At 46.0% G+C, this 19,038-nt stretch overlaps 1 protein-coding gene across 1 annotated transcript in view; it reads left to right on the forward strand.

The window, feature by feature from the left end:
* The window catches only part of LOC144174474 (corticotropin-releasing factor receptor 2-like), a 309,774-nt gene that overhangs the window by 208,106 nt on the left and 82,630 nt on the right, over positions 1-19,038 (forward strand). Inside the window, exons 3-4 of the mRNA XM_077703189.1 lie at positions 191-285; positions 14,230-14,330. Coding sequence (XP_077559315.1) covers positions 191-285; positions 14,230-14,330 — 196 coding nt within the window. The remainder of the gene's footprint in view (positions 1-190; positions 286-14,229; positions 14,331-19,038) is intronic.

Consider the following 19,038-nt stretch of genomic DNA (forward strand, 5'->3'; position numbering starts at 1 on the left):
TAAATAAATAAAACTTCACCTGACGTTAAATTTCAAGCTCCATTCCATTCCCCCCTAAAAAAAAAACAAACCAATTGCTGACTTTGTTTCTGTACAGGTACAAATTCTTCCTTTTCCAAAGAACAGCGTACTCTGTCATTTTTCTTCCGATGAATGGTTAGAAACGTTACATTCTGTCGGTCCCTCGCAGACCTCTACGCGTACCGTGTCTGTGGGCCTGACGGAGAGTGGCTGTGGGGGAACTGGACCAACTACACAGACTGCATGAAGATCCTCGACAACAAGGTACGTCTGAGAAATTGCTGCCTGGGCAATTGACCAGCCTTAACAGGGAAGTTGTGATGTTGGGTGAGCCGTTCCCGTGATGCCACATGCAAATTTTTAGAGGCCACGTCTCGAGGGACGTCTTGTTGTTGTTCTGCAGCCCACACTACGTCTGCTATCGCGTCTGGAATTATAAATTGTTCTCTCTCACGCACACGTCTTTTGTTCTTCCAACAGCGAAGCTGTTGTAACTCGAGCCTTTTCGTTCGTCTGGTCAAGTTCGGGCATCACGCAGAGCCAGGAGCAGGTATGATGATGATGATGACGATGATGATGTTGATGATGATGATGATTATTATTATTAGTGGATCTCCCTTTGAACAGGGGCGTCGGTTGTCTGCAACCGACTTGCCTGTTTTATTACGCGTACTTGCCCTACTCCTAGCTAACCTAATGGATTTGCTTCCTTCCTCCCCATCTCCCCCTTACCCCTGCTTTAAATTCTCATCGCTCCCACCCCTATTTTTCCTCCCCCCGCTGTTCTAAATTCTCATCCGTTTGATTACTCCGCTTGCGTACCCATCCCTTCCCTACTTTTCTTCCACCACCACTCCAGTCGCCTCTTCGTCACCTCTATGGCTTTCAAGTTCAGGTTCCCCCTCGCCCCAAATCCCAAAGCCTCCGCCAGCGTCATTTCCCCCTCCCTCCGCGGTGGTCCTATCTCTGTGCAGCCCCTGACAACATGGTCTATAGTTTACCGATCACTCCCGCAGCATGCACATGTTTCATCCTGCTGCCTGTAGATGCCCGTGTATGCCCGGGTTCTCAGGCACCCCGCCCGTGCTTCGAAGAGCAATGCACCCCCTCTCGTATTGCCACAGAATGCTTCCTTCTAAATTTCCAGTTCTCAATTTCAGTTCCAGTTCCAGTTCCCAATTTCCAGGTTCCCAGACCCGCCGGCGGTCTCTACCGGTGGGTCTGAGAACTGCCTCGCCGGCGGTTCCCAAACCCACCGTTAGAGGGCGGAGTGGTCTCACAGGGGCAGGGTTCTCGCCCTCCCGCTAGGTGAGGGAGATGCCAGGGAGCCTTCTACCACTGTTGTTTAGCTGCACGTTCCTTTTCGGGAACCATATAATTTGCGCGGCGACGGCGCTGCCGTTCTCTGGCTAGCGCACGTTGACACTCGAGCCGACATACGAAAACGTCAGCTGCACTGTTTCAACACATTCCACACTGTGTAGAACTGGGTTAAATTTTTTCTCGCAATGACACGAAATTTTCCTCACCCCTTTTTTCACGTCAACTGACTTGTTTCGCTCCTATACCAAGCCGCCTTCACTAGGAACAAGAAATCACATCAAACATTGTTGAGAACAGCGACTTCAAATATTTGGGGAATAATATTCTGTGATAGAAATGACTGCTGGGCAGCACCTCAGGCAGGTGTATCTTATATACGATCTTCAGATACAGTTCGAGTAGCTTGTTTTGCATCGTATGATCAATGAAAAATGTGCTTTAGTAGCGGTATCGAAAATATCGCGTTTATTTTATTTTATTTTCTACCTCAAAATACCCGCCAACTGAACGTAAGTAATTTGAAATCCCTGATTATTCTTATTTTATAACAAAGTGTTAACGCTCATGACCAGCAGCACAAACAAAAACTCGGAACAAGAAGAATGGGGATGACCGAATCTGCCTAGCTCCTGAAATTTCGTTGGGAAAACACAGTTCATTTAAGCAAGAATGGGGGTAGTTATCAACCGGTACCCCCCCCCCCCTCTTCCTTTATTCGTTCCAAAAGCTCGAATGCTTATCAAACACAAACGCTTACACTTACGAATTGTCTATAGGAAAGCCAGCACAGGCATATTTTCCAGATGCAGTTACAGTTTGTAAACAGCGCCTGTGTCGACTCCGTCCACTCTACTTTCCCCATGCTTCTAAAGCAAAAGCTTTCATAGTGGGATCGATGTAGTCCGGTCAAAAGACCGGTTGTTTGACCGAAAGTGCTGACAGGATCCCTAGACACACAGCGCGTGCATGAAACCGCACTTCTATTGTGTCAAATTCGTAGGGGCGTTTACTTTGTGCGCGAAAAATCGTCGCATGGGTTGGTTTTTCGTTTGCGATTTGGTACTTTGAAGGTTTGCCGATTGATTGGACTCACTTTCAGTGAAGGTTAGAGGCACTTTTAGCGAAGCTTTTGACGTACTTTTGACGCAGTTTCCACGTGAGAAAGCTTTCGCGCTTCTCCCAACTTCCTTTAGGAAGAAATGATAAAGCTTTTTATTCGTGCTGGCCATCATGACCATTTTCCAACTCGTCCTATTCGGGGCCCAATTTAAGTGTAATGCAGCCGTTTTCATTGAAATGTACCGTAAAAATATACTCCTACGCAGGGGTGCGCCTCCTCTGACCCGGGAGCGGGGACATTAAAGAATGCGGAGCGTCCCCTCTTTGTGCGCCCACACAGGCCACCGCCTATTCCAATTCAGCCCATTCTGCGGGCCCTGGAGCCTGTGATCCGATGCCGTACCTGTCTGCGTACGAGGCGTTCTGGGCAGCTGGTGTGCTCAACTCACTTCTTTGCGGCCAAAAAGATTCATTCAACCTGCAAATAAATGCGCATATGTTATACAAACACGCGCAGGAAACTCTATCAGGAAGAAATCCATTCAGGAAATCTCTTCACGGGGACTGTTACATAAAATTTCTCCAGCTAGATAAGTGGACCTTCTGAGCAAATAGAAGAAAAGCAGAAAGTTGCAAAGTGCCTAAAAATATGGCGTTTACCGAAGTTCCTGCGAGAGTTCTTCGGAGTTGGGAGAGTTTACGGCGCCTGGATGAAATATTGAAAAACGTATGCACCGCCCGAAATCGCCGTGTGCTCCCGCTAATGTAGGAAGGGCGGCAGCACGGGCGTCACCCAGTTGGGATATGCATGCTTCAAGAGCACGCTACGGCGAACGATGCTTGAATGATGCGCTCGAGCAGCGAGTAGTTTAAATTTGGGGAGTTGCCTTTAAGGCGTTAAAAAGTATTCTGCGCCAATGACTTCTTCGCGGAAAATGCGGCATTCTCTACTTCTATTGGTGCTCTACAACGTTGCAATTGCAATACGCAGTTGAGATTTCTCGTTTAAAATTTAATTGTTACATACGAAGCACATCTTGGCGTACCCCTTAAGGTCACCTGGCGTCCTATTTCTGGCGTCACCTTGTTGGAACGGGTTACAATTACCGCGGGACCCTATACCGTTGCCAGAGTGTTTCTGCAATAACAAAGAACCCGAATGGGAGGCTAGTATAACTCGCACCTTTCCATGCAGCTTGCATTGGTGGGTGCGGTTCGTACATGTCAGCAGTGTTTTGTGCAAAGCAAACCTTAGGCCTATTTGCGGCATATGGTAAGTACATAAACAAGAATACCAGCACTCGTTTAATTAAAAATGGATATTAGATCAGTTTGTCCGAAATACAAATGAGTAATAAATTAGTAATACTGCCTGTGGAAAAATTGTACGAAAACACAAAACCCGATTAACGCTACATTGATATATATTGGTATTGGGAATTGTTCGTACTGTTGTTCCACGGCCGGTATTAATGTATGTATATATATATATAGTAAGGAAATTAGGGGCTCGTTGAGAAAATACAGAAAGATAGGTCGGCAGTCTAGAACGCCAAAGGAGGCATAGGGGTGTGGTTAGGCTCTTTTTTTTTACTACGGTTAATGAAGTTAACTTTTTTTTAAATATACGGAAGAAAGAAAGAAAGAAAAACACGCGCCCAGAGTGGGGACCGAACCCACGCCTTTCGATTAGATCTCGAATGCCTTACCAATTCGGCTATCTGGGTGACTGTGTTCTCCTTCACTTTCGGCAATATTTATATTTACTAGAAGTGTATCTGACGCTTGAGGGTGGTAGCCAGCGCCACTCTGGCTACACGTCCCGGGTGTTGAAAAGAAGGTCCCCTTCTCCCCGTGTAGTCAGAGTGGCGCTGGCTACCACCCTCAAGCGTCAGATACACTTCTAGTAAATATAAATAGTATAGAAAGTGAAGGAGAACACAGTCGCCCAGATAGCCAAATCGGTAAGGCATTCGAGATCTAATCGAAAGGCGTGGGTTCGGTCCCCACTCTGGGCGCATGTTTTTCTTTCTTTCTTTCTTCCGTATAATTAAAAAAATGTTAACTTCATTAACCGTAGTAAAAAAAAGAGCCTAACCACACCCCTATGCCTCCTTTGGCGTTCTAGACTGCCGACCTATCTTTCTGTATGTATATATATATATATATATATATATATATATTATATATATATATATATATATATATATATAGATATGTAGCGAATCAGAATAGGAAATGAGGGACTCGTAGAAATAACACAGAAATAAGGATTGGCAGTCAAGAAGACCTCGGAAAGCAAAGGGGAGGTTGTGGTAGGCCATTGAAACAGATCAAGAATTTGGAATAAAAGAAAGAAAGCGAAGAAAAAATGCCCGCCAGGTGGGATCCGAACCCACGACCTCCAGAATACCGGTCTGGTGCGATAACCACTACGCTACCGGCGGGGCGATTTTCTCCCCCGCTTTCTGGGGTATTTATGTCAATGTAATTTTGTTCCTGTGCTTGGGGGTGGTAGCCAGCGCCACTCTGACTTCTCGGGGTGAAGGGCACCTTCTTTTTATTCCCCGCGCCGTGACTCGAGTGTCTACGACATGTCGAGAGTGGTCAACCAGCGTTGAACCCTTTTAAGCTCCCTATGGCACCAATACTGCCAGAACAGAGGCCCTCGCTATGCATGTAGCGAATCAGAATAGGAAATGAGGGACTCGTAGAAATAACACAGAAATAATGGCTCCCGAGCTATCTAGGCCTCTGGCACAACCAGACCTTGTCCCGGCGTTCTGGACAGCCTGCTCATCAACCCCATTATAATATATATATATATATATATATATATATATATATATATATATATATATATATATATATATATATATATATATATATAGGAAATGAGGGGCTCGTTAAGGAAATACAGGAAGATAGGTCGGCAGTCTTCAACGCCAAAGGAGGATAGGGGTGTTGTTAGGCTATTTTTTTACTGCGGTTAGGGAAGTTAAGATTTTTTTAAATATAAGGAAGAAAGAAAGAAAGAAAAACACGCGCCCAGAGTGGGGACCGAACCCACGCCTTTCGATTAGATCTCGAATGCCTTACCAATTCGGCTATCTGGGCGACTGTGTTCTCCTTCACTGTCTGGGCTATTTATATTTACTAGAAGTGTATCTGACTCTTGCTGGTGGTAGCTACCACCACTCTGACTGCACGGGGAGAAGGGGACCTTCTTTTCAACCCCCGGGGTGTGACACGAACGTCTACAGCCTGTCATGAGTGGGTAACTGGCGGGAAACCCTCTTATCAAGGCATCAAGGCATCAAGGCATCAAACCTTGACATCAAGGCTGCCAGAACCGAGACCCTCGCTAGGCTTTCGCAGAATAACATATAGGAAATGAGGGGCTCGTTGAAGAAATACAGGAAGATAGGTCGGCAGTCTTCAACGCCAAAGGATGATAGGGGTGTTGTTAGGCTATTTTTTTACTGCGGTTAGTTAAGTTAACATTTTTTAAATATAGGTAGGGAAGAAAGGAAGAAAGAAAAACACGCGCCCAGGGTGGGGACCGAACCCACGCCATCGAAATGCGTGGGTTCGGTCCCCACTCTGGGCGCGTGAATTTCTTTCTTTCTTTCTTCCTTACCGCACAGTCTATATCGCTATTAAAATAAGAAAATACCCAAATCTTTCGTCCAAAATGCCCTAAGACCGACGCGAAATACCAGCTGCTTTAATCGTAAGGGATGGCCAACTCCTGAAAAAGTTATACAAAGGTTTAGTATGCCCTTTGCCCCAGAATTTGTGCTTGTATTCAAATTAGTCCTGTTCCTGTTATACATTTTCAATGAGAGAGAAACATGAACCGAGATAAGGAAATCGGAAACCATCCTCTCTCGAAGGGGAACATTACGGAGAAAGTTTTCGATGAAGCGCCGTTTGTCGAGGTATCAAGGGCAGTTGGGTAACATGGCTCTTGCTTTTACTTCGATACCACTCATCGATGCTAGCACAAATTTCTTAAAAACCAAAGTTACATGGTGAGCCTTTTTGTTTATCAACCTTTTTGTCGTCCCGTTTATTCCAAATAAGTACACTGTCAGAGTGTTTCATCGTATACGTACCCTTCCTGCGCCTCTTAAATTTTATAAAAAAGAGACCCCACTCATGTGCCTCACCAATGCAACTCATCCAACCACCTTTCATGCATTGATTTAACCTTAGCAAAGAGGTACTCTCTTTGAAGTAACCAATGATGTGGTTAAACGCATTTCACATGTCTCTGGTTTTACTGTTTGTAGAGCCACGTGCGTGAATTCAAGTGACTTCGCATGGATAATCGCTGTGGGTGCCGTTTACAGCTTCACTTTCCAGTCACCTTCACAGGGTCGATTGGCGTACATTTTTTTAAAATATTTTTGATTGCAACTGATCATCGCTAACTTTAATTGGCACGTGCAGCGCACTAATTTGATATTTATAATCTATGGGTGACCAGTGGCTTCCAGTTCGTCTTGTCGCGAACCGAAACTTCCTGAACCTAATAAGGGTAGCGTCCTGTGCACGTTGGTACTCCTTTGTTAAATAAAATGATTGCGCTAAAAAGAAGGACACGGACGGAGTAAGGACAGACACACGCGGCGCAAAAACTTCCTGAGACGCTATGTCACCATGTTCACACACAGCCACAGCCAGCTGTTATCTGCCAGTTCAACTTCAAGTATGTGTACGTGACCAGCCACGTGTATCGAGAAGCTTCACGATTCTTCGTCAATAGAAAACGTACAAGGCATGTGCAACCAAGGCTTTCTAAAGCGGGTATTGCTGCGTAGGCGAGAATCGCAAATACATGGAATAGGGTCTCTTCGCATATCCGTCCATGTGGGGGTCCACCGAAAACACTCATCTCTAGGCGTATGGGAGGAGAAGGAGGAGGAAGGGTTCTTGTAAAGTAATGCGAATGGGTAACAGCCTGAGGCTGTCGGTTTGTGAAAACGAGGCCCCTCGCAAGTGCTTAGAACGTGGTTCTACTCTCGAAGCAGGCCCCGTCGCGCCGCCGTGCTTTACACACTAAAAAATATTCTCTGGTTTTACTCTTATGCAGCCTCTGCTTATATTCAGCGGTCAACATATCAGGGAAATCTACAGGGGCACAAAAGTGAATTAATCGAAATGTTATGTTCCCAGTCTACCTGTATTGTACAGTTTATTTGTTTATTTATTTATTTAAAATACCTCACAGGCCGGAGGGCATTGAGTGAGGGGGGTTACATGAAAAAACATAAAAACATGAAAATAGCAAGTAGCCCACGCAAGGCATAACAGATATAAAATCCAGGTAGGCACACTGTTGGAAATTAACGCAAAGATATATCATGGTTCCACACAGGCAAATCAAATCAAAGAAGACATACAAAGCTTGCAGCAAAATTTGAGAAGAAAAAAAGTGTGAATTAATTAACATAGTTTGGCTATACAATGAACATATGAAGCGCATAAAGGAAACTAAATACAAGCAACAAAATAGGGCATACATTAAAAAAAAATTGAAAATGGGTCAAAACCTCTTGCCTACTGAAACAAACAAGGTGATGCCGTTAATTATATACTGTTAAAATGATCGTGAAGGAGATGGAGAAATTTTTCCTGATTGTTTTCGGAAGCAATGCTGTCGGGAAGGCTATTCCACAAGCGAATGGCAACAGGAAGCGCAGCGAAAATAAACGAATGTGTGGAACCGTATAAGCGGAAAAACCTAATTTGTTATTTATACTTTGAGACGTGTTGGATGCGATCTGGATAGGCAATGTGGAACGAGTGCCGTCATAAACATATTTGTGCAGCAAAGATAAAAGAGCGATATTACGGTGCTGAACCATAGGCTGAAGTGAATGATTAAGCTTTATTTGTGTTAAGCTGGAATGGTGGCTGTAATCTCGTGCGATGAAACGGGCTGCCCTGTCTAGGACTGATTCAATGATGTCGATGAGATAGATGGGATGCGGGGACCAAATGGATGATGCGTACTGCTCGAGTTGCGGGTGAACAAATGTCTGATAGGTCAATTTGCGAATGCTCGAAGGGGAATTACTAAGGTTACGCCGTAAATATCCCAGTGTCTTCGATGCTTTAGCATAGACGGCTGTAACATGGGATGACCATGAAAGATTTTTTGTTAGGTGAACGCCCAAATATTTGTACGATGGTGTATGCAGCAATTCAATGTGATTGGCGTTGTATGAAAAATGTGAGTTGACGCGCTTACGGGTAAAAGAAATTACCTGACATTTTGATACATTTAAAGCCATTAACCAAGTGTTACACCAATGACAAATCAGGCTGAGGCCGTTTTGAAGCGCTTGATGGTCGTTACCGTAGATAATGCAATCATCAGCGAAAATGCGCATGGGAGAGGAAATATTTAGTGGCAAATCGTAGATGTAAATCAGAAAGAGCAAAGGCCCCAGAACTCTGTCCTGGGGCACACCTGACGTCACGTAAGCAGAGATGAAGCAATATTGTTAACTAGTGTGAACTGTTGACCCTTGGAAATAAAATTTCGAAGCCATGAATAGTGTGAAGGAGTCAATTCGAAGGGTGGTTAATTTTGTGATAAGACGACAATGGGCGACACGATCAAAAGCTTTAGAGAGCAGTTTACCCCTATAATAACTTCTTTCAGTAATCCGAGAAAGCCGAGAGCCTTGTTTATCTATAACGGTCAGCAGAACAGGAAACACCATGTGCCGTTCGGGGCCACCACGCTAAAATGGTTTGCAATGTGTTTGCATACTATCTCAGAGCCTTCACAATTCTGATTTTCCCCCATTGCGCCTTCAAGGTCACCTTTTCGTTTTATTTTTTGTGCCCTGTTTGTACACACTCTAAGCCTATAACAGACTTACACTTCACAATAGACTACCCCATAATTCTCCAGAATTGCTGATATAATTTCGTCTCTCTCTCTCTCTCTCTCTCTCTCTCTCTCTCTCTCTCTCTCTCTCTCTCTCTCTCTCTCTCTCTCTCGCTTGCTCGCTCGCTCGCTCGCTCTCTCTCTCATCGTTTCTCCTGTTTTGTGTGGGTGTGCGGGTGTTCGTGGGGAGGGGAAACTGCGAGTTACGGCCCTCGCAGTATGGAGCTACATAAGACCGAATTCCGGCTACCTTTCTGATTGTGCGCAGCTGAGTAATTTTCTCGATCCAAAAACCTCACGGAAGGAAAAAAGACAGGCAGAATAAGAAGAGTTGCAGAAAGTTGAAACAAACTTTACGGGAAAAGGACCGATGCAAGAAGCTCAAAATTTGTACGCAGCGAGAGCAGGTGGCGTAAATCTTCGGAATATTCAAATATTCCACACAAAGCGCTTAACGAGCTAGAGTTCCCGCAGCCGCAGAAGCCGCCACTAACTTTTTTGTTATCGCCAGTTTACGGCTGTCATTTGGCTCCTGTGGAACAACCTGCTCCGCTAATGCGAAGTCCGCCGTTCTCAATCGGCTCGTACGCGCTTTCCGTTAGCCCCTGGAGAGCGAAGCGTGCTGCTACATGGGAATACATTACAATTCATTAGAAGTGGGGCAGAACGCGTTTCGAGAATGCATTAGGATGAGGAGTTTCCCTATCAGAATCAGCGCGAGGGGGAGAGGTGCGATTTTTAGCAAGTTAGTTTGCCTGGTCGGATAGGGTTTATCGAAGCTGAAATTGCCGGCATAGAAATAGGTAATTATGCCTAATGGTTGGAAAACATGGTATTTGCGGGTGTAGTAACAGCATTGCACAGTGTTTCTAAAGATTTCGCCTGATTATGTGCGCGTGTGCGTGTGTGTGTGCGTGCGTGCAGCGAGCGTGTGCGTGTTTCGCGTGCGTATGCGTGTGTGTGTGTGTGTGTACGTGTGCGTGTGTGTGTGTGTGCGTGTGCGCGCGTGCGTGCGGGTGCATGCGTGTGTGTGTGCGTGCTTGTGTGCATGTGTGAGTGTGTGTGTGTGTGCATGCGCGTGCGCGTGCGCGTGTGTGCGTGCGCGTGTGCGCGTGCACGTGTGCGCGTGCGCGTGTGCGCGTGCGCGTGTGCGCGTGCGCGTGTGCGCGTGCGCGTGTGCGTGCGTGTGCGTGCGTGTGTGTGAGTGTGTGTGTGTGTGTGTGTGTGTGTGTGTGTGTGTGTGTGTGTGTGTGTGTGTGTGTGTGTGTGAGCCGTCATGCGCATGTGCGAGTTACTTTCATATGTGTTCATGGTACCATCACTCTAATCTGATGTAGCAAGGCGAACGGCTATACTGGCTGACCTCGCCCGCCCATAAATCTCTCTCTCTCTCTCTCTCTCTCTCTCTCTCTCTCTCTCTCTCTCTCTCTCTCTCTCTCTCTCTCTCTCTCTCTCTCTCTCTCTTCTCGATTACTGAGGACGTCAAAATTCACGTCGGGTGATGGACGTTCTTGCACTACACTCATAGAGGTTGAATTGAGCATTGGATTAGATCCCTTGAGTGTCTTGATCGTTTAGTAAAGCCCGGTACCTATATTTTGCTTCAGAAGCTGTGTGCATCCCTGAGAAAGCTAAATTGCTTTCAACAACCCGCCCACCGAGCACACATAACTCACTGTGATGGGGCCTTGAAAGGACATTTCCGTGTCCCCTCTGGGCAGTTGGAACCACAAGGTCCCGGCGCCTGTTGTCGCTTTTCCTTCGTGGTGAGTTAGGCGCCCTCAGTGGGCGGTCTTTTGACAGCAATGTAGCCTTTACAGTACTTGCACACAGCTTCTGAAACCAACTATAGATGCTTTTGGTATAACGCCTGCAACAGAATGGCAGCCCTCCCGTTCACGAATCCAATGCATTCTTTAAAAGAATAAATAAAAAGGTAAGTCAAACCATGGTACAACAAAGGCCTTTGGAATGCAAAAATGAAGGATGTAGTTCATTACAAATAACTCAGTCTACTGGTTAGCAGCTTCTCGAAAACCAGTTCGAAATGAGGTGCATAATTAATTTGAAATGTGAAGCGTGCAGCAAGACCTCTATAAGGTAACAAAAAGGCACTAGATCTGGTAGTAAAACCAAAAGTGTATATTGAACACAATTGTGTCCAATATACACTTCTACTGTGTACAGAGGACTCTGGGGCTAATTTTTCCAGAGGAGAGGGGGTGAACAAAAAATAAGAAAGCTTAGATAGGTCGGAAGACCCGCGAAATGAAAGATGGCAGATGTATTATGTTTAATAAAGAAAAAAACCTATGCATGGATGGGAAAAAAGATATAATACGGTACGGTACGACAACTTTATTGATAGGGCCTGCAGACGGCTTGTCACCCTGGTCTTGTTAGGGTACTTGGCCGTGACGTGGCCTTGACGTCGTCTCGGTTGGTGTCGCCTCTACTTCGTGCGCGGCCCCGCTACTTCCTCGGGTCGACCACGCCTGCCCCTGGTCTGGGGCGGCAGTCTTCCCTCGGTTTCGCTGGGTCGCTGCCTTTCGAGTGCAGCCAAGACCTGCTGGACGGCCTGGGAAGATATAATAGAGAATATTGTACCTGAAGTTAGGCGACACATGCTTAGTTGAGACGCCATACGATTCGCAAGACAGGCGGTTTATGTGAGACCACAAGAGTAACAAAATTGATATTGATAACCGGGACGAGAAGTCCATGAGGTTTAATGAGTGTAGCTGAGGGGACTTCGGAGACTCATTCGAGTTATAACCCTGGTATTCTGAGTCCTTCCTACTACCCAGCCTCCGGTCGAGAAGGCCTTTGAAATCGATTTCCCCATGCATAAGCATTGCTGAATCCTCCCCTCACACGATTGGAGGGAGCAACTGGAGTGGAGGACGGACTCAGAATACGGCCATAAGAATGCATCTAGTTCAGGTGTCATCAAGGCAGCCGGGGGTCATTCGAAGAGGTCTTCCTCCAGTGATGAACATCAAGGGTCTAACGATTAAGCCAAAATTACCTCACAACACACTCTCCTGTCTAATGTCGGTGAAAGAGCTCTGCGTGGAATCCAGGGAAAAACGTCATTTCTTCGGCTTCTCTATGTTTTAACGGTTACCGTCATTCCAGTCACTCCCTGTGCCCTATCTAGACACTTCACATTGGAAGGTTGTAAACGCAGAGACCCGCATTCATAGACAGAGCTTCACGTTTGCTCTTACCTGCAGCTTGGGGAAGGGGGGAGGAGGTGCCGGAGGGCAACGAATGCTCTACCAATAAACAGTCACAAAGGTGGTCTCTTTTTCTCTTTTTGATTCCCAGCTGTCGTCGGTGGCAGAGAAGACAGAGGGAATACATTTAAGGGGGACGGGGATGTTAGACTAGCCGTTGCGCCTGGAAGGATTTTTTTCGCGATCTTCTATACGTAGGCTTTTCGGGAAGAGGAGGGGGGGGGGGGTGTAGAGGGAACGCAAGCGGATGAGCATTGGGGGCACCGACTTTGACTTCGGCACCCACCGCCGGGACGGGCAAGGGCCATTGTTATTGTTATTTGGTTTTTGCTTGCTTTCTCCGGGGCCGGTTATGCGACGTCCAAGAAAGTCCGCACTTTTTTTGCGGCCACATGTAATCTTGCAAGCGCGATGCTTTTCTTGCGTGACCTGTGAAATTGAGCTTGGATGATCGACGGTTGGACAGATCGGTGGCATTGGAACAGAGTCAAGCTATAGCTTAACCCGTGGTCAATCTGTTTTCCCAGGCACAACTCTCTCTCTCTCTCTCTCTCTCTCTCTCTCTCTCTCTCTCTCTCTCTCTTAATTTAATGGGACGCCGACGAGCTCGTGAACACTGCATCACGTTATCAGGATGAAGGTTTTAGTGCATCACACGTGATAATAGGTTTTTGGTCCTTTTTTCCTTTTTGTTTAAAGGTAAAAGGCGATAAGCGAGCCGTTTCCCTCACATTGTTGCAGTCGCATAATTTGGGGGATCCCGGCCACGACAACACTATCGCATTTGCGAACTAGATGTTACACCCGGCCAGTGCCTATTAAAGCGAAGGTTTTTTATGTGTTTTTATGTCTCACTGGTGGAGTATGACACGCGGAAAGCGCATCGCAGGAAAGCCAACTTTTTTTAACTATGCTGATGATTGGGGGTGGGGGGGGGCGATGGGTGAAGAGAAAGAAAAAATGCCTCCCGTGGCCGGAATCAAACCTGGTTCCCACTCGTTATGAAGCGGACGTCTATCCGATTGCGACGTTCGGACACGGTAGAAGCAGTCTGGATTTGAAGAGGGGTGCATGGACATACAAAATTACACAGAAAGATCATGCACCCCTCCGTCTAACGACGACGATAGTTAAACACGAAGCTTTCCTCGGGCGAAATCGAGGGGCGAAGGGTCAGAGTCAAAGCCGCTGCGATCAAAAGTCTAAACTTTGTGCTAGTCAAGGTCACAGCTCAACGAGTCAAATTCAAAACTCACACGACAACCAAGGAATCCCTCACGAGAAATTTCGCTTGGCGTTCCACCAGCGCCGTCGTTACACAGAGGGGCGCATAATTTTTATATTCTACGTAAGTTTTCCGTAACCAAAAATTAAAGCCTAATATTCATGAAATGAGTTCTCTTGAAATCAAGGGGACAACAACAGCATCACCGCACATTACGCATACGCACGGTCCCAGTGGCACTTAATGCAGGGGTCGGAAAGGACCTGAATGTTGTCGGTCTTTCTGAACTTCGAAAATAAATCAAGGCTCACGACTTTCACTTCATCGTGACCAAAAGAATGAACATTTTTAACAGCACAATTAAGGCGTAGGTGTCCTTTATACATTGTGCTCATTATGCTCTACCGTAGTGACTTAGTTGTTGTATTTCGTTTTCTTCCATGTCTCTGATGCAGCGAGATATGTCCTCCCTGGCTGTCAGCTACATCCTCCTGCTGTTCTCTCTGCTCTCCCTGATATTCCTGTCCGCGACCATGTTTATCTTCTGCTACTTCAGGTGAGCAACCGTCCTCCTTCTCGTGACACTTGCAGGCGCACGGGCGCCCCAGAGCTCCCACCCTCCATGGCAGCGCACGCCCTGCGAAAGCATTCGGGCGACACGTCGAATCGCTCCAGTACGTGGGATGAATGATGTATAAAGGAGCTCCAAGCGGCGACAGCGCTGTCATGAATTTCGAGCGCCGGCCGAAACTTGTAGAAGTTGAGCTTATCATTTATGCGAGTTTGTTGAACGAATGGACTGGCCGGCTGGTATATCGTTTCGGTTCCCTGCATGTATTTTTTATTTACAACGGCTCTTACTGTCTGGTGTTACAGGCATGAAATGCCTTTCGTAGCACTAAACGCATCTTCATATTTTTTTTTTGTCTGAGTGCTTGCGTGTTTCCTTGCGCTCGTGGATGCAGGACAAATTTAAACGATAAATACATTTGCCTTTTTGTAAGCTCTTCCAACATCCCCCCCGCCCACAATACACGCGCGCACGTATTTTGAAGCGGCCAATTCATAATGGCTGGGATATTTCGCCCCAACTAGATACAGAAATAGAAGACAAACAGCAAGACAAAAAGACACAAGTAGTGTCTCTCCCTGGCCTACACACACGTGCTAACACGTGACGCATATCCGTGCGGGGGACTGACGGCGACTGACAAGGCGAATTTCTTGCTGTATACATCTGTAGATTCACGACGTGGAGTCAAGAAAATGCTAACCGAACGCCGTGGAATTCGCTCCTCAGACTCCCGACAGCGCACGCCATTGTCTTTGACTTCCTTTCGAGGCCTATTTTTTGACAGTTTCTTGCGGAGCGCGAGTTCACTCCAATAAACTTTGCCACCTTCAAAAAACCCCGCATTTGCCTCTATTTTGCGACAATATTTTGCGTTATTTTGCAAGCGAGATCCACAAGTGACTTACTTTCCACTTTCCAACTGAACGCGCCGTAAATTTGGGGCACCATTCAGAACGCCTATCAACGCACTTCTTTCCTACTGCCAACATGGAAGGGTAGCTAATTGTGTCCTAATTACGGCGCGGAAATGAGACAGCCACTCGCGAGAGACGATCTTTGCCGAGGACTGTCGACATAGGAGCTTCCTGTGCCTAATAGGAATCGTGGACCGGAATTCTTATTTTTCTGTTGCATTGTCGCTAATCCTTAATCAGCTCGCAGAGAGCATGGACGGGGCGACCAGCGTGCTCCGGTAGCACGAACTGCACCGTCAGTTCGAATGAAAGCTATTATGCAGCATGTAGTTATGGAAGTTAGCAAAGAGCTGGAAGAGTTGTTTGCTTTGGCGTTGAACTTTCTCATCAACTGCTCTCAGAATACGCATCCTATGGCGCATGCGGTAATCCCCTAACAGACCCATGGAATGCTGTAATAAAACAACTTTGCTTGAGGACTTCAATATTGCTTCACCGCCTTCTTTTTTTTCTTTGTACCTTCGGCTCACAGTCAACAAGTAGAAGGCACGCGAGAATTGGAAAAAAAGAAGCTGTGTTTATTATGGGCGATTCAGTGAAGGTGAGCACAGCTATTAGGAAGACAGGTTAGTGAAATAGCTGCGCAACTCGTATTTTTTTAAAACTTTCTTTGGTGAGAGTTACTTCTGTGCTAGCAATTGAGTTGTTTTACTTCTAGTTTGAACATTTCCGTCGACTCGAGCATACGATCGAAAGTAGCTCCGGCTACAGCCAAAATATATGGTTGCAATCAAGGCTGACATCAGTTTGGAGCTGGAAGTTTTCTTTGTCGGCTGCGGTCTACGCTCAAACGCAAGTGTCCCCTAAAGGCACTTACACAAACATTTACCGAACGTACATTAGCAACAGCTTCCGTTGAACTCATAATGAGTTAGACAGCATTTTCGCGTAGTTTCGAAAATTACCTACGATATACGACCGCAGCGCAGGCCTCATGTCAATATAACTTGGCGGTACGTGCATACGACGTGATTGGTTGTGCAAGAGTGTACCGCTTTCGCGTACTAACGTCGGGATAATCAAACCCGGCCTAAGTGTGGATCATCTTATTCTGAACGCGAACCGGAATTTATTGGAGGTCACGTCAACTTTTCGAAAGCTCACTGTCATTTACACTTTTCTGCTCGAGTTTTTTGACCTATAGTTACCGAGACGTCCAACGTTGCTGATTGCAGTAGCGCTTCCGGGCACGATCTCGGGAGAAGGGGTCAAGGGGGGAGTTTACGCAATTTATTGATTTTTATCGCGTTCTTGGCCAAAGTGCGCCCAGTGGGCCGCCTAACGACTTCGTGATTCATTAGGCATAGGTCAGCAATGCAGTCAAAATAAGAACAAGAGGGGAAGAGGATTATAACCGCTTTAACTGGTGCTGTCCTCGCCTTTGCTCCTGGCCGCGTGGTTCTTAACGAACCACGGGGCTTAAATCTGTGGCACGTTCGCGCTAGGGCAACTTCTTTGTTGTTACTCTAGCGGGAGGTCAAACAACAGCTTGGCCTCTACCCACTTGTTTAGCCCCCTTTGCCTTATTTTTGTCGCGGTCAGGCGAAGGTAAAGACGTTTCTAATCACGAAAACTGTGCAAAAAGAACACAAGCATCAGAGTAAATGTTAAGGCTATATTGATGAGCATTACAACAGTAATAACACCGTTAAAAATCTAGCTCAGTCGGATTGTTTAGAAAACATACCATGTGCTTGCTGTCTTTGCTTGGTACGCTAGCGTAACCGGGAAAACAAGTTACGATAGAAAAACGTAAACGTTAGAAAAATGAGTGATTGATTGCAGGCTTTAAGGCGCAGACGCAAAGCAGGCGATGAGGCGCGCCGTATTGGAGGGCTCCGGGTTATTTGTGACCACCTGGGTATCTTTACCGTGCGCCAAAATCTCGTACCCACGGGCGTTTTTGCTTTTCTCCTCCACCAGGAAAGCGGCCGCCAAGAAAATGAGTCACCCTAATATCGAAGGCATTGCAAGCGCAAATTAAAAAAGAAACGTAGAAAAAAAACCCACCCACATTATCTTTTTATCACAAATAATTTTTGTAGACTACTCATTAGGCTTATCAAAAAGAAAAAAAAAAACCCTGCTAACCTTATTGGAAACTGTAGCCCGCCGCATAAGACCCCGGTGGAGTGCCACCCAACCAGTAAAAAAAATATAAATAAACGTTTTCCCTCCCTCCTCCACGAGCGGCAGTTCTAACGGACTCATTATTTTGTTGTAAAAAACAACAAAAAGTAAATTTCTTCTTAGTTTCAGCGGGCTCTGAGAAATTGACCCACATTTAAAAAAGGGCGCTTTTGTGTATATTATTGAAACTTCAAACTATGTCCTTTTTTTTCCGTGACCTAAACACAAAAACTGCGGGCGCGTGCACGCTTGCATGGATTTCACACTCGCACACCTTAGCGTATGCGCTCCTACAAACATATACACACACGCGTACGTGCAACCGTTTGCGCTAGCACATACATCCATACAGGAAAACACATAAAAACACGCACGCACAAGCGCCCACATGGACGTACGCGCATTAAATATCACGTACGCACGCACACGTAGAAAAGTATACACCCGCACAGATACCCACGGACGGACACCCGAGTGCGCGCACGTACGCATGCCAAGTACGGCTGTAGCGACCAGAGCGGGTCATTCGTAATTACAGGGTAGAACTTACACCGCACTGAGCCGAAAATAAGGGAATGTATGCAACCGCCAACATCATCAGCTGCCAACTTGGCCCATTATCTCGGATACTTTAAATAACTAATGACCTGGTCACTCCCCTTCATTTAACATCCCCGGAAAGCTCATTAAACACATCCGATAGCGGCGTCAACTCCACCTCTTTATCGCGAACGTCGCGACTTTAGGAGCAACTGTGATCAGGTATTACGGCAGTATAATATTACTGCAGCGAAATTACATGTTGCAACATCGAGTGTCGTCCCTGAAATATGTCTCCGCGTGCCTTGTGAGCTTCAATACAAAAGTAGTCTCTCCTCTCCCCTTAAAAAAACGCAGCTTATATTGCCGGCCTTTGGATCTGACTGTTTTCAGCGAGAAGGATAAGGACAGGAGGGAAGTCTTTATTATAACAATATAATGACAAATTATTATTAATGCTTTATTCTAAGGACGTTCGTTTGTTCACTGATACGCAATAAAGTTCCAAATAATTTTTCTTATCAAGTGATCGCTAACGTTATTCCTACTAAGACTTCACCACGGTCTGCAATTTTAGCACGTCTGATGTGTATTGAAGACCCAAGAATGTTCATTCGGCCCGCGCCAAAAATCAGGAGTGATTAACGGGATTATTAAAACAACACCAAGCGTTAAAATGTCCTAGTGTCACTAGATACGGTGACACTAGCATGCCAATAGACGAAGAAAGGCAGAATGCGAAAAGTAGCGAAGTGAATATCTGGTACAGCACATGTCGTCTCACAGAGAAAAAAACAAGTTCCACATCGCCGATGCTATCTTTCAAACGCAATTTCTGGGCATTTCGCTCGGTGGTGTCAGTAATATGTGCGACAAATTGTTCCGCCCGATTGATTGCTACCTCAGTAATGAAATATACGTAAACACAGCGGTGACTTGTTTGTGGTCGTTCGCTGAATCAACCTCAGAAATATTGTAAAAGCAGCTAGAACATCTTGACCAAATAAACTCCTGCCCAACACTACAGCTACGTGAAATAGGACATT

The sequence above is a fragment of the Haemaphysalis longicornis genome, unplaced genomic scaffold (assembly GCF_048455015.1).
Source record: "Haemaphysalis longicornis isolate Haplotype H1 unplaced genomic scaffold, Haemaphysalis longicornis Haplotype H1 scaffold_3, whole genome shotgun sequence".
NCBI lineage: Eukaryota > Metazoa > Arthropoda > Arachnida > Ixodida > Ixodidae > Haemaphysalis > Haemaphysalis longicornis.